This window comes from Musa acuminata, chromosome BXJ1-6 (assembly GCF_036884655.1).
Source record: "Musa acuminata AAA Group cultivar baxijiao chromosome BXJ1-6, Cavendish_Baxijiao_AAA, whole genome shotgun sequence".
Classification (NCBI taxonomy): domain Eukaryota; kingdom Viridiplantae; phylum Streptophyta; class Magnoliopsida; order Zingiberales; family Musaceae; genus Musa; species Musa acuminata.
Genome location: NC_088332.1, coordinates 39,279,826 through 39,304,226, shown reverse-complemented (window position 1 = coordinate 39,304,226; position 24,401 = coordinate 39,279,826). Strand labels below are relative to the sequence as shown.

The 24,401-nt window shown below is 38.9% G+C and overlaps 3 protein-coding genes across 8 annotated transcripts; 2 read left to right on the top strand and 1 right to left on the bottom strand.

Annotated features, from left to right (window-relative positions):
- Positions 1-3,373: 3,373 nt before the first annotated feature.
- On the top strand, positions 3,374-16,678 carry LOC135676915 (carboxyl-terminal-processing peptidase 1, chloroplastic-like). 4 transcript variants are annotated; one of them, XM_065188626.1, is made up of 13 exons: positions 3,374-3,880; positions 5,261-5,380; positions 6,405-6,542; positions 9,264-9,368; positions 9,446-9,614; positions 9,815-9,891; positions 12,365-12,409; positions 14,681-14,764; positions 15,926-15,964; positions 16,052-16,114; positions 16,186-16,315; positions 16,386-16,443; positions 16,632-16,678. In XM_065188626.1, exons 1-12 carry the CDS (start codon positions 3,428-3,430, stop codon positions 16,439-16,441), a joined length of 1,479 nt encoding a protein of 492 aa, XP_065044698.1. In that variant the 5' UTR covers positions 3,374-3,427; the 3' UTR covers positions 16,442-16,443; positions 16,632-16,678. The 4 variants fall into 4 exon arrangements, with proteins under 4 accessions (XP_065044698.1, XP_065044697.1, XP_065044696.1 ...); XM_065188625.1 differs by having other exon boundaries at positions 16,386-16,447; XM_065188624.1 differs by having other exon boundaries at positions 16,386-16,678.
- A 3,123-nt stretch (positions 16,679-19,801) lies between these two features.
- LOC103989208 (glucan endo-1,3-beta-D-glucosidase) lies at positions 19,802-20,646 on the top strand. 2 transcript variants are annotated; one of them, XM_009408002.3, is made up of 3 exons: positions 19,802-20,123; positions 20,179-20,425; positions 20,510-20,646. In XM_009408002.3, exons 1-3 carry the CDS (start codon positions 20,025-20,027, stop codon positions 20,539-20,541), a joined length of 378 nt encoding a protein of 125 aa, XP_009406277.2. In that variant the 5' UTR covers positions 19,802-20,024; the 3' UTR covers positions 20,542-20,646. The 2 variants fall into 2 exon arrangements, with proteins under 2 accessions (XP_009406277.2, XP_009406278.2); XM_009408003.3 differs by having other exon boundaries at positions 19,811-20,123; positions 20,191-20,425.
- LOC103989209 (probable receptor-like protein kinase At2g42960) lies at positions 20,511-24,267 on the bottom strand. 2 transcript variants are annotated; one of them, XM_009408007.3, is made up of 9 exons: positions 23,852-24,267; positions 22,921-23,768; positions 22,023-22,662; positions 21,832-21,936; positions 21,584-21,706; positions 21,335-21,505; positions 21,116-21,245; positions 20,830-21,024; positions 20,511-20,743 (listed from the first exon to the last, which is right to left on the bottom strand). In XM_009408007.3, the coding sequence occupies exons 3-9, from the start codon at positions 22,652-22,654 to the stop codon at positions 20,666-20,668; spliced, it is 1,434 nt and encodes a 477-aa protein (XP_009406282.2). In that variant the 5' UTR covers positions 22,655-22,662; positions 22,921-23,768; positions 23,852-24,267; the 3' UTR covers positions 20,511-20,665. The 2 variants fall into 2 exon arrangements, 1 of the variants encoding a protein (XP_009406282.2); XR_010514468.1 differs by lacking the exon at positions 20,511-20,743 and having other exon boundaries at positions 21,006-21,024; positions 21,116-21,505; positions 22,921-23,082; positions 23,189-23,768; positions 23,852-24,266.
- Positions 24,268-24,401: the final 134 nt, after the last annotated feature.

Genomic DNA, 24,401 nt, shown 5'->3' with positions numbered 1-24,401 from the left:
GGCGAGTTATGAGAGGAGTCAAGGTATGTTGTAGGAGGTGTTAAGGTGGGCTCCTCTTCTACTCGTTATTGAGGGAACTACGTTATGCAGGCAATGGGTCCACAATAGGGATGCTACGAAGCTCCCTATCATCGACTTGCCCCTTTCATCGTTGAGGGACCCACCTTGGGTAGAGGGAGGTCATCTTTGTCCGAGGTGCCTGTATTTTTTTTTTTTTAGCCTCTAAGCCTATGGGTTACATTAGGTAGTGGGCTATGCACTTTGAGTAAATAAGTGGGTTAACGTTCGATCTCTTTACTTCAAACATTTTTTCTCTTATGTCTTCTATCATAATGTATTTACTCTTATGCGGGTCGGGTTTTCTTGACTCATATATCTTGAACACTTCTCTCCTTGTGCCTTCTGTTATGACATATTTCTTTTTACGTAGGTCAAGTTTTTCGACTCACATGCCTTGAGCACATTTGATATTGTATCTCTCGCTATGGTAGGTTTCATATTATGTGGGTTGGATTTTTCCAACTCATGTGTCTCGGTTACATTTTGTTTTGAGCCTCCCATAGTGATGAATCTTTTATTGTATAGATAAGGTTTTCTCGACTCATGCGCCTCGGACATATTTTTATCTTATGCATCTCATCGTAACGAGTTTCTTCTTACGTGGATCGAGTTTTTCTGACTCATATGCTTTGGGTATATTTTATCTTATATATCCTATCATGACATGTTTCTTATTATAGAGACTCGACTGAGTTGGTATAGTCTTTTAAGTAATGTAATTTTTTTTCTCAGCTTGTAACACCTAAACCTAAAAATATTTTTTTTTATTTACAATTAGCACCGAAGACATAGTAGACCAAGGATTGATGCTTGAGATATAGTCATCCTGACCTGACCCCAACGGATGCCTTAAGGGTATAACTTCTTTAAATTTATAATGTAAGATGTCCTTGATAGCACAATCCTTTTTATCGTTTTGAGGTGACAAGTTCTGATCTCTCTCTTATCGAAAATTTTATCATCATGTGATAGGGCAACACCACCGCTCTCAATTTGTTTAGTGTGGTTTAGGATATGATCACATTGTGCACCAACGGGATATCCACCATCATAAATTTAGTCAGTATTATTTTAGAGTAGACTTGTCTTTGTATCAATTGTGACTCTCTTCAATCGAGCATTGATCATCCTTATATAAACCACCAAAGAATCATGATAATTTGGGTTGAAGTACTTCGGCTTTCCCCCCTTAAAGGTTATCTCCGGGTAGTTCTTTGTCCTTGAGTACTTTGTAATAGTAGCTCCTACATAAGCCTTATGCTCCGAGGAGTTATCCCCCTTGGGGTAGGTCTACTAATTATGACATTAATTTATCTCTCCATTGGCCCCTAAGGTCAGTGAGGGTTCTCAGCGCTTTTGGACGAACCATTTGAGGTGTCCCCAACATATCAACTCCTTGATCTACTCTTTCAAGTAGTGACAATCCTTTGTGTCGTGACTGTAATTTAGTGGAATCGATAGTATTTAAACTTATCTCTTTTTGCCGATAGGGTCTTTCATTGGGTGATGGTCTTTTAAGAATACTTTATCTTTTATTTGTAGAAAACCATTAATTCTAGTGAGAGGTCAACTTGGACCGTGGGTGATGTTATTAGGGTTATTTGTTTCTCTTTCGCTAAGTGACCTTGGGGTTAGGACTAATTGTGGCCAATCCTGTTTCGGCGTCTTCACGTTTGCCTAAGACTATTGCCTCAGTGGCAATCTATTGATTGACTGTTTAAAGTATCTTTGGTATAATTGTCGGTAATCTTTCTATCAATAACAAAAAAAGTGAGAGGGCTTTAGCCCTATTATAAAGGTTTGTATTATGAATGATAAAGTCTAGCATGCCTCAAATCTTGCTCATGAATTAAATAATGATGATTGCGAGTGTTTCTTCCTCCCTTTACCTGAGTTTAAGGAGTATTGCTATTGATAATTGTAGGTGTACATTCATGATGAAGTGAAGTTCAAATTGTCTTGCGAGCTAAGCAAAATAACTGATAGAATGCGACTTCAGGTAGACATACCATTCATATATTAAGCCTCTTAATGAGATTAGGAAGGTACGACGTATTAGGGTATCCGAAGTATCATATAATAATATTTGGGTACGAAAGGTTACAATGTGCTCCATTGAGTCAGCACTATCATCTAGCACCTCCAAAGATAAGAGGTGAAAATTCATTGGAATTGGTTTCTTTTAGATGAATAGTGATCAACCTGAGATGGGGTCGATCAACACTTCCCCTTTTTATTATTATAATTATCATCGCATCTTCTCCGGATATTGATCCATCTGCTATAGTTGGACTTATAGGAAATCCTTCGTCGACTCCACCGACTATGCCTCAGATTTAGATAGGGTAGAGTGGTGGTGCGATCCATTGAATTTCAAAATCGATGAGTGCTCGTGTTGGTGGCGATTGAGTTGGTGACTGCGGTTGAGCTAGTGGTATCACTTGTTGGGCTAACTGGGGAAAAAAGCGATGACCTACATCATACCTATTAGTGTCTACACTTCTTGAGTGAGATTTAAGAACATCATATCAGGGATAAGTATGTTGCTCGGGGTCATCCTTAGGGGTGAGAGGCTTGAGTTGTTGAATAGATACCAATGTCGCATCAATGTCTGCATCAAGGTTGATGCACTTATGTGCAGAAAGAATTGTTGCTACCCCCCTTGGGTAAAAGTATTGTGGCTCAGGAGTAAAATATATTTACTTGAGCATTCATTGAGATGGTCTATAGGCGGGTGCTCCTACGACATTGGATCCTCCTAATGCCAAAAATATTGTAAGAAGAATTTGCTGAAATCCTAATCAATTTGTCATGGTCTAGACGTATATGTGCAGGATTATTTGAGGTACCTCCCAAATGAAAACATCGAGGTACCATATACACGAAGATCGAGATTGAGAGAAATTTCCTAACTCAATCCCTCCGATGTTCAAGTTGATAACTCGAGATAGGTGAGTGGAGCGATAAAAAAAGTGATCCCATTTTTCAATGTATTGAATATGAATTTTTATATTTGATTGATAAAATATTTTATAAAATATTTTATAGAAAGATAACCTTCGACTATCCCTAGGTAAACGATATCCTAGGTAAGCGGTAAAGTCTACTTATCTTTATCTTTGACCTTTGTATAAGTGGATAAATAGAAATAGAGTAACGTTTATCATAACCGATAATATTCTCCTTGTTATTCATCTAAAATCCATGAACTGATTTACTAAAGTAGCTCTTAGAAAAAAACAATAGTTTTTTATTTTCTTTTTAAGAAATTCGGCCAAAATTTTTCCCTGGCATTTTCCTTTTTCTTCGCGACTCCACCGATACGGAGTGATTGGAAGGAAACCAATCGTCTCGGGACAACATAACGATGAGGTCGATCTCTTCTTGCTCACTCCCCCTGCCGCCACCGGCACCGCGAACTCCACCGAGAACCCAGCCCCTATCGATGGCCTACTCCCCCTACTCCATTAATTGCACTCTTGGTATCAAGAGTCGCAAACAGCAGGTCGACGATCCCGGCAAGGGAATCTCGCGATGCTTCCAGAATATTCTTCTCCGGGCGGTTGCCGGTGCCCTCTCATTCTCCCTCGTCGCCTCGCTTTCCCTCTTTGACGCCGCGGCCGTCGAGATTCCGTCGCAGGTTGATCTCCCGCCGCCCACCTCTGACCTCTGTCGAGAAGATGATGGCGAGATGGCCTCCACTGATGTGCTGCCGGAATCGATCACGAACGAGGGCCTTGTCGAGGAGGCGTGGGAGGTCGTCAACGAGAGCTTCCTTCCGGACGCCGGGGGCCGCTCTTGGTCCCCAGAGAAGTGGATGGTATCATTTGAACTATCGTCTCTCTCTCTCTCTCTCTAAGATTTTCTTGGTTAAGGGGAAGAAATATTTCAGGGCTAACGTAAATGCATTTGTTTCTTGGTTTTCTTGATCTTGATGTAATCTGATGCAGAATCATCAAGTCAGTGGTAGGCATGTATTCTTGAGTAGTTCTGAGTCATATCGTTAATTACTATGGTCAAGCGTAGTAGTAATTCTTTTAACGTTAATACAATATATTAGTGAGAGAAATGAAGAGATTGTAAGTGGAGAAGAGACATTTGAAGAAAGTTTTTGTGGACAATGAGATGGGTGAGTTATTCAAGTGTTATGTATACGGTATGTGACAGAAACGAGGAACAAAATTTATGATTCAGTTGCTAATTAATTGGCACTATTGATCACCCTGTTTGGAAGAAAGAATGCGTAGCTAAGTTTGGGTGTCTTGTCATCCTATCCAGTAGATGTCTGCTATGCAAATTGGATTTGCTAACTGAGGAAACAAAGAGGTAAATCAGAAAGCTTAACATAAGTTTCCATCAAGAACACAATTATCTCCATATATTTTCAATTATTCAAGCTATCTATTATGTGTTCAACTTCTTCCAAGTTAGTAAGAAATGTCATGAAGAATGGCTTGACCATTCAGAGGTCTTAGAGGAGGTGTACTAGATGCCATAATTGAAGACATAGCAATAGGAACTGGCTAATATAATATCGGCATTAGCAAATTTAAGCGGTTTATTCAGAAAAACTCAAGGTTTGTTTTGAGAGACAAAAAAGAGAACCAGAAGATAGGAATACTTAGAAATAATTTAGAAAGAAATAATTATATTTGTGAATGATCATAGCACTTGCAAATGGATGGTGACTAACAAAGAGAATGAAAGAAAGTAAAAATAAAAAATCAGAAGGGACTTGATTAGAATGACATGATTCAAGCAGAAGAAGTTTGTGGTCATTTAATCAGTAAGATAACAAAATAAATTTCTTATTTTCTGTGTGATCGAGTGAGCAAGCTTGCTGCAATATTAATTTGTCACTCAACTTATAAGAGGGTGGGTCTTGTCACCATGGTAACGTTACTATCCTGTAGCCAGGATGATCAGATTTTGAGGTACAAAGTTAGGCTCTCTACTTGGGGTAATACTATATACATTGATAACTCCAAGATCTCATATTGATGCGAGTCTCATCGATGGCATTACCCTTTCTTATTTTGCTTAGCATATCAAATCCTCGGACTTCTTTTGAACATCTGACACTTGAAGTCTTCAATTAGTTACTATGCTTATATGACAAAAGTCCATTTTCTTTTTTTCATTTCTACTTATAAATACGAGCATCTTCAATGTTTTCTAAATACTATTTTTGTTGACATAGCAAAAGAAACAAGACATCCTTGCTAGCAAAATACAAACAAGATCCAGGGCTCATGATGTAATCAAGAAGATGCTGTCTAGTCTGGGTGATCCCTATTCCCGGTTTCTTTCTCCTGCAGAAGTAAGTGATGCTAATAAGCACGTAGCATATCTATCATTCTATAGTCCACAGGTTTCTTTTCTTTGTTATTTTGATCATGAATTTGTTGTCATTAAGAAAAAGTTATCATAAAAATTGAATAATTACCTAATTTTGCCCAACAATTAGGTGTCTTATAACTTTTAACACCTAGAATAGAGTTATATGAGTACATTTCTCAACTTTTCACCAGAAAGTTCAGGAGGGAAATGCTGAGACTTAATCGAGATCAACAAATCTTTATCTGAAAATGATTAATTATGCACTTCTGTGAGTATCTTTACCATTAGATGAGTGCTTAGAATCTTACTCTATGGTAGATTCATTGCTTTAATGCGAATATTTCCGGTTCATGCTTGGTGTTTTGTATAATGCACTTTTACTTTGCATAGTCTGTTCTTCAAGGTTGCACTTGTAATAGGGCTCAGAGATACAAATTGGTTCTAGTGTGCAAACAATGTTATCATTTTGCTTTGCACTTCATGCTCCTCGTCTCTTGAAAATGGAGTTCTTTTGAAAACTATTATTTCTGTCAGTTCAATGCTATGTAAATTAGCACTAAATTTGTGATATGTCTAACTAAAATAAATCTATGGGAACTGTCAATTCATATCTCAATGGAGGTATTTCATTGTTGGTCTTTTTTTTTCATTTATAGGAATATTCATAAAAAAAATATCAAATAATTTTCTTTTTGTAATCACTCCTTTTATATTTTTAACGAATCTTTGCTAAACTTTTGCTTGATTTATCATTTTATTTTATTTTCCAATTTTCTTTTGTTTTACTAGTCTAGCTGAATTATTCATTGATTGTCAAACTTGTGACTGAGCAACATTATCTACCTGTTCATATGTGCTTTTGAATGAATTCTCTGGTTGCTTTGGATCAATTTAAATTGTACTTCCTTTTTGACCAACTCATGACAATCTCATTTCTGTGTATAATGACAAGGATTGCAATTTTCATGTTTGTTGGCATATGGTACTTTTATCGTTGATCAAAGTTCTCAAAGATGGCAAAGTATGATGTTACTGGGATTGGAATAAATCTGAGGGAAGTTCCTGATGATAAAGGTACTATAAAGATGAAGGTTCTGGGGATTATACTAGATGGTCCTGCTTATTCTGCTGGAGTGAGACAGGTAATTTTTCATTCTATTTATGCTTTTTAGGTCAGTTGAGCATGCTGCATATGTTTAGGTATTATGCTTTAACTCAAGATTGAGCGAGATGACGTTAAAGTAAATCTATGAAGGCAGTTTGCAGTTTATGATGGAAATCAGAATGCAAGCGCAAACTGAAATGCGACGTTCGTACGATAAAACCGGTTTACGTCTAAATGCTGATTCTGAAGATACTGAACTTAGAGATACGTTTTATAAATGCGCAGAAGGCAGTTTGCTGTTATGATTAAAATCAAAACGTAAACGTAAACTGAAATATGATGATCGTACGAAAAAGCCGATTTACGTCTAAACGCAGATTCGGAAAGCTTTGAACTTAGAAACTCGTTCGTAAAAGCGCAGAAGACAGTAAGCTATTGAGGAGGTTTGCAGTAAAGATAAAATGCTCAAATTTAATGCAAACCGAGATTTAGAGTGGTTCGGTCAATCTTGACCTACTCCACTTTTGGCTTCCTCCACCGACGAGGTCACCGACGTCAACTAGAGGCCTTCCTTCAATAGGCGAAGGCCAACTACCCTTTTACAGTTTCACTCCTTTTGACGGGCTTAGGAGACAACCCTTACAGAAATTTTCTCTCCTCTCTTTACAACTCAAAACTTTGAAGAAAAGAGGGAGGAGAACTTTTGGCCTTTACAACAATTTTGAGCTCTAAGAATCACAGAAAAAGATCAAGATTTCGGTGTTAGTTCATTCTCTTTCAGTGCTGAATGGGTGGGGTATTTATAGGCCTCAACCCAGTTCAAATTTGGAGCTCAAAACTGTCAATTCCCGGAATTCTGGGATCAGGCGGTTGCACCTCCTGACTGGGGCGGTTGCACCGCCTGGCAGAGCTCGAAGACTGAGCCTCTAGGCGGTGCCTCCTCTGTCAGGGGCGGTTGCACCTCTCTGCCAGAGCTCGAAGACCGAGCTCAGGCGGTGCTACCTCTTGTCAGGAGAGGTTGCACCGCCCAGTCTCGCTTGGAGACTGAGCCCAGGCGGTTTCACCTCCTGGCTGGGGCGGTTGCACCGCCTAGTCTCCCTGGGAGACTTAGCCCAGGCGGTGCTACCTCCTGGCTTAGGCGGTTGCACCTCCCACAGCAATCAGGGTCCGAATGGGTAGATCCATTCGGCCCAATTTGAGTTTTTCAGGGGCCCAATTGCCCCAAGATTAAGCTAATGGGATCACCTCCCATTACCAACTTAATCATTGTGCTAACTACGATAAATCCTAAGACAATTTCTGCAGCTTGCTCCGGTGCGTCAATCGCTTCTTCCGGCGAGTTTCCGGCGAACTTTCGTCGATCATCCGATGAACCCTCGGTGATTCTCCTGCGGACTTCCGGCAAACTCCTGGACTTACGACGATTCACTTGGCGAGTTCCGACGAGCTTCTTTGGCAAGCTTATGGACTTCTCGGATTTGTTCCCGCAGAACCTTCGACGACTGTCCGAACTTCCGTCGAGCTCTCGAACTCCTAACGTGATCATTGTCATGACTCCGGCGCAACTCCTGCTGCATGTCTTACTTTCATCGTAGTTAATCCTGCACACTCAAAACAAAAACTTCGATCGAGACAATTAATCCTAAGCAATTAACTAAGTTGTCCGGCATGTCATTGGTCCTTCGACGCTTCGTCCGATTCTTCGGCGCATCGTCCTTTCCTGCAGCCTATTGCCCAATCGGCCAGTTGACTCCGCAACTCCGATATCCTTGGCACAATACCCGCTTTTCTTGGCCCGATGCCCGAGTCCACGACCCGAAGCCTTCTGTCGATACATCGACTGATCCACCGGCCCGACGTCCAATCTTCTGACATGTTCCTCCGGCACAACATGATGTTCCTGCTTTAATTGTCTCATCTTGATCAAAGCATCCTGCGTTACTCAAAACGCAGATTAAATCATAAACATATATCAAGTGGTTTCATTATCAAAATATGAGATTCAACAATTTGACTATATAATACATATAACTATTAATTAATTCCCCAAGTACTTTTGATTATTACTCATCAGAAATTGATACCAGTCAATGGATCATGTCATATGGTTGAAACATATAACCTACCTCTCCCAAGGTGTTGTTTATTTTGACTTCTAATTCCTCATTGTTTCCTCTTAATTTCACTGGGGGGATTGAGTACACTGATATATTTTCCTACTTAAAAACTACATCTATTATTTTGTTTGATTTAACTTCTATATGTTTCTTCTCCAGTTTTGGAGATATTTATTAAAAATTGAAGTACATGTTTGCATCTCTTGAACACTCATCTTGTTCTCATTGTTTTAATGAGAAATGGCATGATGGAAGTCGTAGGACTGGCTATTTGCATGTGATGTCTTGCAGGATATTGAAATTCACACTTTTGTATACAAAATAATCTCAATGGAATCATATTTGAACAATATAAGATAGAAGTATGCAAAATGTGTTATAGTTTTACCTATGGATATATTCAGAGAGCTAAATGGTGGTCTGTGGAAGATCCTAACTTTTTGTTAGTTTTATGTGTTCCTTTTGACACACGTGATCTTGATTTAGAGTCTCACCTTACAGTATTGTTTGTCTTACAAGTATTCATCTAGTTATCATGGATTATGTTGATCTTTAGGTTATCTTATTATGATGAAAGCAGGTGCTTCTTCCAGCGTTAGTTGACTATTGTTGCTCATTCAATTTTATGTGTTTTTGTAAAGGGTGATGAGCTTTTGTCAGTTAATGGTGTAGATGTAAGAGGGATGTCGGCATTTGATGTTTCCTCTCTGCTACAAGGTCCACACGAAACATTTGTTACAATTGAGGTTGTGCTACAATCAATGCATATGATTAATTCGATGGAATTATTATAAATTGCAAACTCATCTGACCTTACTTGTAGGTTAAACATGGAAATTGTTGCCCTATCCAGTCTATGAAGGTTGAAAGACAACTTGTTGCTCGTTCTCCTGTTTTCTATCGTCTGGAAAAATTTGATGATGGAGACATCTCAGTTGGATACATACATATAAAAGAATTCAATGCATTGGCAAAAAAAGATTTGGTTATTGGTATGCCAGATCCCTGCTTTTAATAATTTCAGAAAAGTATAATAATGAATTTATTATGTTTTTAGTATTTCCTCAAATTGATTTGGAAAGTCATGCATTCATATATAGGATATTCCAGTAAAAGTCATTTATTCAATTTCAACTTCACCTAGTTTATATAGGGATTTGGAGTTGTGATTTATATACTTCTCCATATGCAGCATTAAAACGTCTTCAAACTGCTGGGGCATCGTACTTTATTTTGGATCTTAAGGATAATCTTGGTGGTCTTGTGCAGGTATACCAGTTTCCAAGTCTTTGTGGTCACTCAGCCAATTACTTTAATCAGTAAAGTCAGTGCTGTAACTAAACTATTAAACTTTATCATTCTTGAAGTGATGGATTACTTGATTTTTTATTTTATCATTTCACATCTTTGTTGGCAACTCTTATTGACTGGATTATTGCCGAGAAGATTGAAAGTTGAAACAAATTCACTGTTACTATTCCACATCATGATTGACCAAAGTATCCTGGTTTTCCCGTAACATGCCTGGTTTGTCCTCTCTCTTGTGTAAGATCAGTTTAGATTAGCTAGGATTGTCCAATTTAGATTGGGTTCAATTGTCTGCAAACAGACAACACATTTAAATAGGTTGAATAGGATGTATCTTATATGTGTTACATTACATGTATGAGACTCTATCTTTGGTGATTTATGTCACTGGTCACACTTTTAAATAGGTTGAATAGGATGTATCTTATATGTGTTACATTACATGTATGAGACTCATCTTTGGTGATTTATGTCACTGGCCATGGAAGGCCATGTGTCAATACTGGTATAGAAGTTAGATTGTTTTAGAAATATTGTATAAACTTCCTTTTACCCCACTTGAACGAGACTTTTATCTCTGCTGTCAGTGCTCTGGTGTTAAAAGATCCCCTATATTTGAAGTAACATTGAAAAATTTACCATTATACTTGACAATTCATAGTAGAGATTTTTTTTTCTCCCTGTATGCCCTTGTCAACTTGGTTTCTTGAGCTGTTATATTATCTTTAAATTTTTTGGGAAATTGATTCTTTTGAACTCGTTGTTTTCTTATGGAAATTTCTTGAATATCAAATTTGATATTTCCCACTCTTCTTCATTTAATATTTTTGTATTTGAAAATGTTCTTTAAATCTTAGCACAATATAAAGACTCAGAGAGTGATAAGTTTTCCTTAGGCAAGGTAATAAGATAGTTACCTTTTGGTAGTTCTGTCTGATTGGGATTTTTGGCTGAACATGGACCTCTGCTAAAGGAAACCTTAAAAATGTAGAATACTAGAATGTGGCTTAGACCATACAATAACAACAATAAAGTCGTAAGTCCCAACTATTTGGGATCTACATGGATCTTTTATCGTCATTGAGATATGTAAACCGTCATATATTTAATTAAGTTTAGAACATTTAAATATTTATTTATAGTTTCTATTAAGGTTTTTTAGATCTTCCCCTACCTCTCCTCTGACCACTAACTTTAATCATTTCGTTTCTTCTAACTACTGCATCCATAGATCTTTTAAGCACATGCTCATACCATTTTAAATGATTCTCTCTCATCTTATCATCTATTAAAGCGATACCCAATTGTTCACAAATTAAAATATTTTTTTATATCTTTTCTAGTAACTTCATACATTCATCTCAACAACATAAATTTTTTTATATATATTGCTTTTTAATTGTCCAACATTCAGAGCCATAAAACACAGTTGGTTTCATAACTATCTTATAAATTTTTTTTAGTCTCAAAGGTATCCGGTGATCACACAAAACTCTTGACGCTCCCTCGCCATTTTAACCATCTTGTTATTACAATCAATTTTTTTTATTTTATTGAATAATTAATTCAAGATACCTAAAGTTTCTACTTAAAGGAATATCTTTCCCATCCAACTTAACTGTATTCTTTTGCCTATTCCTAGTATTACTAAAATTGCATCTCATATATTCAATTTTAGTCCTACTTAATCTAAAATCTAGAGCAATCTAACTGTATAAAAATTTGGAATGTAGAAGTTACAAAAAAATTGAAGTTTACTAGTTTAGTTGGCCAAACTTGGGAGCAAAAGGAAAGAAAAGGGGCCCTTATGCTGTTGTCATTGCAATAGGGATCTTGGTTGAACACTGTAAGCTTTCTTACAAATTGTTATCATCACCCTTCTACAGTCAACTTATTGATTGTTGGTGTAAAAGGTTATGTTACAGTTGAAGTGGTCGCGTGTAGCTGCACCTTAAGGAAAAAAAATTAATGGAGAACTGAAAGAAAATAAAGAAAAAATTCATTGATTCTATTGGTTATAAGCCTTCCTTTAGATAGATAACCATCCTTTTATGTCAATGAGTATTATGTTTCCATGTAATCTCTATGGTGTGACTTTTGAGTGGAACAGTATGCACTGATGGCATACAAGTATAAGCACTACAGCATATCAATATGCTTCATGGAATGCAATTTTTCATTATACTACAGTTCCTTGTCAGTACTGTAAAATTTGCTTCTGATCATTAATTTTTTATGCTTTTCTTAATTCCTGCCTGATTTGTGTATCATTAATTTTCAGTATCTTGTGTTCTATAGAAACTCATTTTACATGTCCTAGCAACTTGTATGTTGTTAATTGTCACATGCCATTTTATCAGCATATTGGTCTTGAAAGACAGTGGAACTGATATTTTTTGGTTTCTCAAACCTAACAGTGTAGTTGTTTTCCTAGGCTGGAATTGAGGTTTCGAAGCTTTTCTTGAACAAAGGAGAAACGGTAGGTAACCAAATTGTTCTGCTAATATATTTTATAATATTTTTATCATCATTAAAATAGAAACACTTTTTTGTTATTGTTCTTGCGTTCTTTTCTTTTCCTATGTCTTTGATGGTAGTTTCCTCAAGCTCATACTATCTTTTTCTTGCTGGCATGGTTTCACAGACCATGACAATGTAACTTGAGGTTCATTTGGATGGTAGCTTCATTAAGAAACTTGGGAGCAAGGCAAGTTGTCTCTCTTTCCCATAAATCCTTCAATTCTTCCTGATTATGATTTTTAGTTGCTGAATTCTTAGGTGGTTTTCTCAAAGTGTTGTTATCTGATAGGAAGTCCATCTAATAGAAATGCCCCTACTTGCTAGGAAAGACTACCAATAGATGACTGCTAGAATCTTGACTCCTTGCTTCGAGTGGGGCCTGATCTGGCTTAAGCTTTAATTTAGTTGGATTTGATCCCTAAAGATGTCGCAACTCAAAAAGCCCCCCCAAAGGAATACACCGAAGGTTGTTTTTGAGGTGAGTGGTGACTCTAATTCCATTGCAAAATCCTTAGCATATAGGCAAGATGGGACTATTTTGAGATGTTACAATCTTTTTAACTAGATCCTAATGCTTTCATCAAGTCAAACACATGCCACATTCTATCACATCACAGTCTGTGAAAAATTCCTGTAGGTAAAGCAGGGGTGCGTGAACTAATAGGTTCTCTTGTAGGTGATGTGGGGTCCAGAGGCCCTATGGTCCATGACACCAATGCTATCCTACCTGGCACTCATCTCTGTCAAACCAAAATTTCACCGAATATGCAAAATTTTCCAATATGTCCTACAAACCATGAATGGTTACGAATCTTGTATTGGATAGTGACAGAGCTTCAGTTACCATGTTGGCTAAGCCTCAAAAAGGTTTAATCAAAGGTTGCTCTTTGGGGGGTGATTAGTGACATATACTATCACAAACTTAAGCCAAAAATGCAATGTGGGATACTTTAGGGTGTGACAAAAGAAGTTTGGACTTGTGGTGATGTTTGAAATGGTCTCTTGAGCTCGTTCTTAAATATCTCCATTCTTACCTTGGTCTCTTTCAAGCCATTGTTTTTGGCATATCCAACTGGGATCACCAGGAATTGACGTGTCTGCTGATCTAATTGGCATGTGCCGATTTTGACTGTTTTTGAGGCCTAGATCTCAAATCCGTGGCAATTTGGTGCATTTGGGTTGAATGTTGCCAATTTTGGTCCATAGTGGTTGGGATTGACCACATCCAGGTTAATATTGCAAATCCATTTAATTCATGTCCAACATAAAATTTGGAAGCTTTGCCTACTTCAATTTATTACAAAAACAAATAATCTTACAAGGGTTTTTAATCAGTTTATCACTACATTGCACTTAAGTGACTATGTTGCTGTAATCAGTAAGTTCATGAGAGTAGCTCTGTTTGCCTATACCTTGTTGTCACAAATTTTTGTGTGATTGTTGTTGATATATATAGCATTTGTCATCTTCAATCATCACTATGCTTCCTAACCTGAATTCCCAAAATTGCCTTAGTGTTTTAAACTTAGAAGTTGGATGCTTGATTGTTGTCCAATATACTGGATTAGGCAGCAGGGAAGTGAATGGGTCAATAAGAGCATTTATATTGAGGAAAATTATATCTTTTTATTTATGTTTTTGTTCATGGCTTCTGGTATGGGCCAAGGAAGTAAAGCAATTAGTACTATTGATTGACTATTTGGATTGGTTGTAATTAAATAAGATACAAATTTTAAATATTTTGCTTCTTTAATTCTTCGTTCTTCCAACAACAAAAAATTAATTCTCATTTGTACGAATATATGAAAGAAAGTGTTTCATTTTATTCACATCCATGGAGATTCCATTTTCTAAGAAATGTCCTAATCTTTTTAGGCTAATTCTTGTTTTGACGATTTTTTAACCTCTGATCAAAATGATAGATCTTGGTTCTATCATAACAACCCTATTGCACTAATGGAAAAAAGAACTTGCAAAAGGTTAATATCTTGGTCAATGTCACAGGAAAAATGATTTAAGTATTATTAAAAAGAAAAAGAACATGCATTTCTGTCATACTTTTCTCAGCTTTGTTTGAACAAATCTTATCTAGATTGGTTATACAGTAGTTTCAAGATGAAATTTATATTATGATTTTAAATATTAATATTTCTACATTTTGGAAGGTTTAACTTAAATTTCTATTCTTGTTGTACGTACAATATGATTTACTGTCTTGGGCTTATTTCAGGTTATCCATACAGTCGGTAGGGATCCTCAAGTCCAGAAAAGTATTGTTGCAGAAAGTGCTCCCTTCATTACCAGTCCTCTGATTGTATGTTTTTCTTTTCAGTCTTGTTTCTTTGCTTTTAATTAACATAGTTTAATGTTAGCCATTTTTTTTTGTTCGCGTGATACCATGAACTCTAAAGCCATAGTTGAACAGTACTCCATAGACTAATTTTTGTAACAATCCTAGTGAAGTATGTAACGTCATAGTTTGACAAGTGAGATGAGTAGATACACTGACTTGACTTTCTTACTTCTATGAACCTTCACTATTCTTTGGTATTGAACATTTTTACAGTTCTGGCTTTTTGAGTATATACTTTAGATTGAAACTTGTCATATAGGATGCAACTTAGCTTTTTTTTCAGATGAGATGACTGCATTACCATTGAAGGAAACTTGAAATACATTGTTATAAAGATTGACTAAGCTAACATGATATAGGATATGCAATATTCTTGGAAGACTCTTATGAGAATCTAATTAAAAGTTGTTCCAATGCCCATTCTTGCTAAGGTGAGAGCCTCATGGGTGGGTATTGTAGTTCTTCCTTCAATTGTTGATCGTCTTTGCATGTGCAGAATTTGATTTCTTTATTAGGTGATATTAGCTTGGTGAGGTCATCATACTCATTGGGATGGTTTAATCACGTGCCAATATTTGACTTCCATGGTGAAACATAGAACATCCTTTTATAAATTGAACAAATTCATGGGGTACTTGAAAGTTACTCTTAGAAGAATGAATTGTTATCTCTGTTAAGAGCATAGTGATAAGTATTGTGAACCCATTCATTGGCTTTAGAACATTCTAATCTCCTACAAAATCCATAAGTTGCACAGTGGCTCCTATAAACTTCTGTCATTGCATGCCCAAACTAAATTTTCTCATCATTCTGAACAATTACATACCCAAACTTACTGATCTCTTGAATTTTTTGTATGGTGAAATGTACATATATCCCTACCCACCTTTCTTTTTTGTGACTGCATAGAATGCTTACCATTCAATAATTTTTAGTTTAGATTACATTCTACATCCACGAGATATGTGAGGCAATGAATAAGACTTAAAGCTCTGTTGTGCTCCTCATCATGTTGTATGAGCTGTTTGAGAAATAAGCTATTGCATACTTCTTTTTCTCCTGGATTTTTAGGAGCTCAATGATGACATGCATGGAGGCTAATCAATGACAGTTTTCATGCAGGTTCTGGTAAATAACAGGACTGCAAGTGCAAGTGAAATAGTAAGTTGTCCAAATCTCCTACTCCCTATGATGATAAAGATCTCATGCTTAAAGTGCGTCGGTGCAATGAAACAACTTGTTTTATAGGTTGCTACAGCACTTCATGATAATTGCAAAGCTGTTCTTGTGGGAGAGAGGACTTTTGGCAAGGTTTGAACAAGCCTTCCTTCTCTATGCCTATTAACACATATCAGGATGTGCACTCAACCAATGACATGCAGGGCTTAATACAATCTGTTTATGAGCTTGATGATGGATCTGGTGTGGTTGTCACCATTGGAAAATATGTCACACCAAATTACAAGGACATTAATGGAGATGGAATAGAACCTGATTTCCGACGCCTCCCAGGTAACCAATTTATTTGACCATAGAAAAGGGCAATACAATAATCCAATGGCTAATAAATGCGCAATTGCAGCTTTGAATGAAGTGACCAATTATCTTTCGCGATGCCACACTCAAGACAAAAGTTGAATGTAGGTACGTGTTGCTTTTTTTTTTTTGTTTTTGTTTGGGGTATTCATCATATCATTTCTGCTGCTTGATGAATTTCTTTGTTCTTTTGATATAACAATAAATTCTAGAACAAATTTGATATGTTCTTTCATAATGATAGTTTTTCATCGAACTACTGCATTTCATGCTAGAGTTTAAACCTATGTAGGTACATCGACAGTCGAAGCTATGAAAAATGGGTCAATCTTCATAATTTTTTGGTTCTTGTTGGCTTCTCTTTCACCTGATTTTGACACATGATGCAAAGGTGTAGACGACCTCGTCTTTAATGAGCATGAAGAACGTTCAAGAGGTTCTCCATGCTAAATGAGCATGAAGAACGTTCAAGAACATCCATTTATGATTAAAAAATATAAAGTGTCGAACATGATCAAAATGTTTTCTGCGTGTGATACATTCATTAGGATGAAAAAAAATATCAACTACACCCAGCACGACCAAAGCATCCTCTTTTGCTTGATTTGTCCCCTTATGAAAAATCAAAAAATTAATTAAAATACTACTTAATCATTTTCTAATACGAGTTATAATAATCAAAATTCTGAAATAAATATTGTGTCGGATACATAATCCCGTAGTGTAATGGTGAGTAAATAATATAGCATGACGACGATGACAATTAGCATCGATGACCCATAGACCGTAGTAAACGAACGGTATTGAGGAGGAGAAGGGTGCAAGGGTTGTGGTGGTGGTGGTGCTCCCTTCGTTACGTCTCTACGACAAGAACCCATGAACCTATGCAAAATATATTTATCTAGGATAAAAAAAAAATGAAGTGCCTTCGTTCAAAATAAAAGATACATGATGCATGATGCATTCGTTCAAAACAAAAGAAATATTTGAAACACCCAACTTGACTTGTAAGTCACACAATGTGTTTCTACAAAAACAACAATAACGTGTTCCTATAAGATTTAAAAAAAAATCCAAAGCAACTAACACGATTAAAGCATCTCTTCTATACGTGATGCATCCTTCGAAGATAAAAAAACATCCAAAGTACTCAGACTCGACTACAGTTTACCTTTTGTGTGTGGTGCATCCACCTAAAATGAAAAAAAAATATATGTCTGACATGACCAAAACATTTCGATGCATTCATCAAGAATAAGAAAATAACCTAGATACTACCTAATTTTTTTAATCCGAGTAATAATAGTTAAGGTAAAAAAATATATATTGTGCTATGGGGGCAAGCAACCCTTATCCTTAATCACAATTATTCAAATTGTATGATCATTATTTTTAATCAATCGTACACTAAACTCAGACAGGAATCAATGCATCATTGTTTTGTAGGGATGAACCGAAACAAAATACAAGATACACATATTTTCTATCCTTCGATAAAATTGGAATACTAAGATATAAGATACAATCATTTTTGTCAAAATAAAAATCCCTCAAATCTCTTTTCCTCCTTTAGACATTACAACACTCGAAGAACAGATGTCAATACTCTCTCCTCGCTCTTGTTTCTTGATTAAACACTATGAAGAGTTGGTGGAGGGACCAAAATGGATGAGGCAATATGGAATCCAAGTTAAACTTCCAGACAACATCAAAACAACAACACATTATGAGTTTGTTCCCACGCAAATGTGCTCTCTTCCATAGCTGCATCTCTTCCAATATATAGATATAGAGCGAGCTTAATGTGCAGCAATTATAGCATCCAAGAGAAGCACAACGGATACAGGACGTACGCGACCAACAGCAAATGGTTTCTCTTCAGAATCTAACTATGACGCGGCCTTGTAATCGACGTGTCGATCGCATGTCGCGATGCACCAAACGAGCGTCTCACTCATAGGCGGAACCCGAAGCGAAGGTAGAAGAAGCAGAGCGTGGCGACGACGGCAACGGCCTCGACGACCCAGAGAACGTAGTAGGCAGCTGCGTCGAGTAGGAGAAGGAGGCGAGGGGCGGGGTGGCGGTGCTGCCTCCATCGCCTCCATGCCGACGAGAAGACGCGGACCCTGTGCCTCCACCCACGCTCTTTCCCGGAGGTCATCGCCACCGTTCTCTTCCTTAACCACTCTCGTTTCCTCCCTGCCATCGATCTCCCAACGAAGGCCTGCGTCTCTCTTCCTAAGGCTTTCATATACCAGCAGCGAATGGAAGGCGACAGGAAGGTGTGTGTGTGTGTGAGAGAGAGAGAGAGAGAGAGAGAGAGAGACTGATGAGAAATAGACATGTAGTCTCACGCGGTTGTCTATGGGACTCTCTATTTCTCGTCAAAACCGTAATTTGGACTCTTCTTCACCATGAACGGAAGCTCGGTCCACCTCGATGGTCTGATGGGTGCCGGGTGGGGTTACGTGATGGAGTGCGATTCGCGGAGGTGAGAAGATTAGGTGAGGGACGGAAGGAAGTGGTCAAAAAGAGCTCAAAAGGAAGAGAGAGAGAGCGTCACGAACTCGTCGTGGCAACGGGTGGTCGACCGATCGCATCAGAGGAGGAGAATAAGAGGAGGAAAACAAAAGTACTGGTGATCGAGTGAAGGTCAGAATTCCACTTCGTGAATTGTTATACAGCCCGAAGTAGACGACCAGTCGCAAGATGACACCAAAAATGGAGCTTACGGTCGACGATGACACATGAAGAAGTTAGGTTTCAGTGGAAACCCCAACGTTCTCACAATATCAACGTTCAAAAAACCTACCATAAGTGAGAACGAGAGAGAGAGAGAGAGAGTCAAATAATGTTATGTGGTCAAATCAGTAGAGATCACTATGTTCTCCCACTTCAAATTCTTTTTCTTCTTATTATAACTTTTTTAAATCAAGAAATTTAGTCTCATAAATTATATATTTATATATTTTTTAGAAATTCTTGGGACCTCCCAATCAAGTTAGGTTGGTGCCATGCTCATTTTATTTAGTAGTTGGCTCGATTACTCCCGAGCTTGCAGTCCAATTACTTTTAATATACTAATTTTTATATTTTTAAAAAATATATTTAAAATATTTAATTTTGTTTCTCTTTGTATCGTCAATTCTACTAATGAAAATATTATACGTACTCAATGATAAATCGAAGTGAGATAAAGTCGGTACGTGTTTAATGATAAATCCTATAGTATTTTCATCAGTAGAATCGTAAGAAAAAAATAAGATTAAATATTTTATTTTCATCCGATATTAATATAATATTTAAAAATATAAATATTAAAATATTTTTTTTTTAAAAAAAATAATTATAAAAAATATATAATTAATCTACTCGATGTCACCTGAAACGTGCGAATCGAGTGACATAATGACTAAATCTGCAGCCTCTCCCGCACTAAATATGGTGGCGTCTTCACACCATAACGGCGTCGCCATGGCGGCGCATTTCTCGTCTCTCTCGGAGACGCCGCCGCCGCTTCGTCTTCCCTGTTCCCCCTCCGCGCCGAGACAAATGGTGGAGAATATAGCCGTTGCAGACTCTTACCGTTTCGCTTCCGCCACCGTCACCCTTTAAATCCCCTCCCCCTCTCTTCTTCCTCACCTCACCCAAAGCAAATCAAGAGCCCTTCCCCCCTGCGCTGGCCATGGCTCCGAGAGCAGAATCCACCTTCCTCTCCCTCCCTGCTCTCTACCTCGCTCTCCTACTCCTCCTCTCTGTGCCTCTCGCGCGGGCGCAGGGACAGGTAAATTCCGGAACCATTCACCCATTCAGCAGCGGCTAGATTGATTGCTTCCTAGTGCTGTTCGCAGAAAACATGGTGCGTGGCGAAGCCTTCTTCCGACGAAGCCACCCTCACCGCGAACCTGAACTACGCCTGCTCTCAAGTGGACTGCAGCATCCTACAGCGGGGATGCGGATGTTTCTACCCAGACAACCTCATCTCCCACGCCTCCATCGCCATGAACCTCTACTACCAGTCCAGGGGCCGGAACTACTGGAACTGCTACTTCAAGAACTCGGCCCTCGTCGTGACGACCGACCCCAGTGAGTGCGCTCGCGTCGTCTTCTTCTCATGAGCAGCTTCTTCATCTGCAGCACTAAAGCCTGTTTGACCCATCGCTTTTGCAGGTTTCGGTAACTGCGTCTACGAATACATCTGAAGAGTGACCGAGTTCTCATGCCTGATGAGTCCCAAACATTACATTACATGTTCCTTCTCTGTTTTCTCCTCAGCAAAATATACATATATAATGGATCTTCTGAAACGTCTCTTCTTCTCGATGCTTAGTCACTCAAACTGTTGCTCTTCTTCAAAGATTCAATCTCCATGTTTCTTGAATGGCTCCGTCGGCTTTGCCGATCCTACTCAGTGGAGAACATAAGTGGTCATCAGCGATTCATTCTGCCATGGAACCTAAACAGAAAGAAGACGAAAGATTTAAACTGACTTCATCTGCTTCTAGCATTCGAACAACCTGACCCATGTTGGGTCTCTTGCAAGAGTCAGGATCGACACATCTCAGAGCGACTAACAATGCACGCTTAAGCGCCCGTGTCGAGGGTTTAGCCTCGAGATTTGGATCCACCACCTCCTCTGTTCTCCTATTCCCGACCATCTGTTTAAGCCACTCCACAAGATTCACCTGTTAAATAAAACGCACAGAGACGACAACATTGCCATGATCAGAGCAGGATAAACAACACCCACCAAGGAATTCGAAAGATCTGTTCTACCTCGTTTGCAGGCCTGCCATGATCTATGGGTTCCCTGCCACTCACAGTTTCCAGTAACAGCACTCCGAAACTGTAAACATCGCTCTTCTCGTTCACCAGTCCAGTATTAGCGTATTCAGGAGCCACATACCTGAAGTGAGAAGAGAAGAATTTGAAGTATGGGATTGTTCTTTGGATCTAAGTAAGGCACAGAGAAGAAGAAGACGTCAGTCAATGCACCCAAATGTTCCCATCACTCTGGTAGTAAGGTGGCTTTTGCCTGAACCCAAGAGCTTAGCCAATCCGAAGTCAGAGATCTTTGCATCAAATTCTGCATCGATCAAGATGTTACTTGATTTTATATCGCGGTGCACAACCTTCGGTTCGACGGCTTCATGCAAATAAGCGAGTCTGCAAGCCATACAATTGCCCGAATTCGATCAACAACCATTTAATGTTTGTGTCGATGCGAAGTCACAGACTTATTACCCCTTTGCAGTGCCGACGATAACCTTCATGCGGTTCTCCCAACTAAGAACACCGTGTTGTTGCAAAGCTCCATGAAGCCATTGCTCTAAGTTTCCATTGGTGACATACTCGTATACAAGCATCCTACACATGTTAGGAGTTCATTAGTCTGCCATACTTCTTCGTCTCCGATTAATCGTGCATTTATCAGACCAGTTTAACAAGTAAAAATAAGATTTCTAAAAGCATAGTTAAATCTATTTCTTCACCTGTGAGTTCCTTCGATGCAGTAACCCAAAAGCCTGACCAGATTCTTGTGCCGGACATGGCCAATAGCTTCCGCTTCCGCTCTGAATTCCTTCTCTGCTTGTCCCCTGGAAATCCCAAATCGAGCATAAAATAATTAGCTGATCATTCTGAAAGCACAATGTCTGTGATCAATGTGAAGTCAGTAACTTACAGATTGTTCAGAAGCCTCTTGACTGCAACTTCAGTGCCATTAACAAGACGACCTCGATAAACGACTCCATATCCACCCTCCCCAGTCACGTTCTCCTTGGAGAAACGATCCGTCGCATTCTCCAGATCCCGTAGAGTAAACCAGTGACCCCATCCCAGATGTGAGAACTCCGGCAAACCGATCAAAGGAGACGCAGAAACAAGGCTGTATGGTGAATGTGGTCTTCTAGCATGTCCTGAACTACCTTCGTCACCAGAATATGAACTTGCGTCCCTGTCATTGTGGTGAATTGAGCTGCATTGGCTCATGTTGTCAGCATCACTAGACATCATCGTCTTGTCGGAGTCATAGGAGGAGAAGCAATGCGTCTGATGCTCATGAGGAGTCTGAGCAACACTCTGTGGTCCAACTCTGTCTACTGTAATTTCCTTGGAGACACTGGGGATTTGAGATACCGGGAGTTCGTCGAAGCTCCTTGATGTCTTCTGGCGAGATGTGACCCATACGGACAGGACGGAGAGGATGAACACAATTAATACACCAACGGAGATGCCAATCACAACCCAAACTCTCAGGCCAAAGACTGGTGTCTTCTCCCATAATTCAGCATTTAGAGAATTAACAGGCCACATTTCCCTTCCTGGAACAAAGAGCGTGATGTTATCTTTCCATGAACCCTAAATCACCTTCTTTTTCCCCCAAATGCATACGATGCAAGCCAAACTCAGAATTTTATATCTAAATTCATGACATTTTTCGGTCGAAAACAAAACTCAAATCTACAGCACCAAAAAAAGAATTCATTGCCAGTGAATCACCAAAACCGAGGCTTTTCGATGGAACATCGGCAATACATCGGTTTCAGATCTTAAAAAAAGTAGATGAGAAAGAGACGTACCAGTTTTGATGGCCTAATCTTGATGATGCTTCGGTGACCAAGTGAAGGGCTTTCCAGCCCACAGGGGGGTTCCTTAAAGAAGCCGACGGAGTAAAACTGGGAAGAAAAGATGCGAGCGAAGAATCGAAGAACCAAAGCAAATGTGAGAAGCAAAGAGTAGCTCTGTGAAGATTCGAGAAGAATTACAAGTGAGTTGGATTTAGATCTATGGAAAGAATGATTGTAAGAACTAAATGGAGTCCAAATCAATCCAATAAGTATTTCCTACCCTAAAGGAATCAATCCTCAGGATTTTTTTCTTTCAATCAAGTTTCCCTTTACTCGAAAGGAAGGTGAGGCGAGACGAAGAAGAAGAACTATTTCCCCTTGAGTTTCGAGGTTGGTGTCTTCTCTTCTCATCTCTTTGTGGTCTTAAAGCTGAAGGGAGAGAGAGAAAGCTAGCTCGGCAAAGCCGTGAGAACGGAAGAGAGCAGTAGAGGGAAAACAAGCGAGAGAAGGGTGCAGGGTTGTCTTCCAAAGCAGAGGAATGCATGGGAGGCAATCCCGATACGGAAAGACCCCTGCACTAATATGGGATTAATGGGAGAAGATGCAGATGAGGATGAGGAGGATCGAGAGAGAAAGACGACGAGAGGACAAAAGACTCCAAATCCAGCTTGCTGCCTGGCGTAACTCCACATTTACAATTTTGTCGTCCCTCCTGCAAGCTTGCCTTGTGATAATACCATTAGCACGAGGAAGACCTTTCAACAGTTACCATGAAGAAGATGCATCGGTGTCTCTCTCTCTCTCTCTCTCTCTCTCTCTCTCTGCTCGACATGAACTGTGCACACCTCCATTGCCGAAGCCTGTGAGGAAACCACAACAGTGAATGGTTATTACAGTCTGTCATTCCACAAACCTGTGGAAAAACTGTGGGTGGTATGATTACTTATGATGGTCCATCGTCTTCTTGCACTCTGGTCACATGCTCCCCACGTCGACGCCATTAGAGAGCTGCAGCTCTCGTGACAAAAGAATGGAAAGGATCAGGTGAATCATATGAACCACACGCTAGATTTCACGTACATTCTCGCTGTAGGTGAGGTTGAATGGCGACCTCCTCTACCGCAGGCTTTGACTGCATGCCCGTTTCACCGCCAAGTTGCTCTGGATTCCCCTTCGCCATTGATGTGCTCGTTTTCATGGTTTCACTCTCATGTCATGTACGGGGAGAGAGGAACAAAAGTGTCCTTATGCGAGGAGGCGTCACGAGCTTCCTTTGGGCTCCTGCAGTCAATGCATCTACCATTGATCTGCCTCTTCCCGCTACTCTCGACCTGGCAAAGGAGAACATACTGTATCATTGTTTATATTTGACAGTAAATATGAGAGCATTTCTCCAAGAATGATTTCTTCTCTGAAAGCCTCAAATTTTCTTCAATAAATAAGAGTGATACATTTTGCAGTGTCTTATCCAAGAATATTTTTTTTTTTCTCTA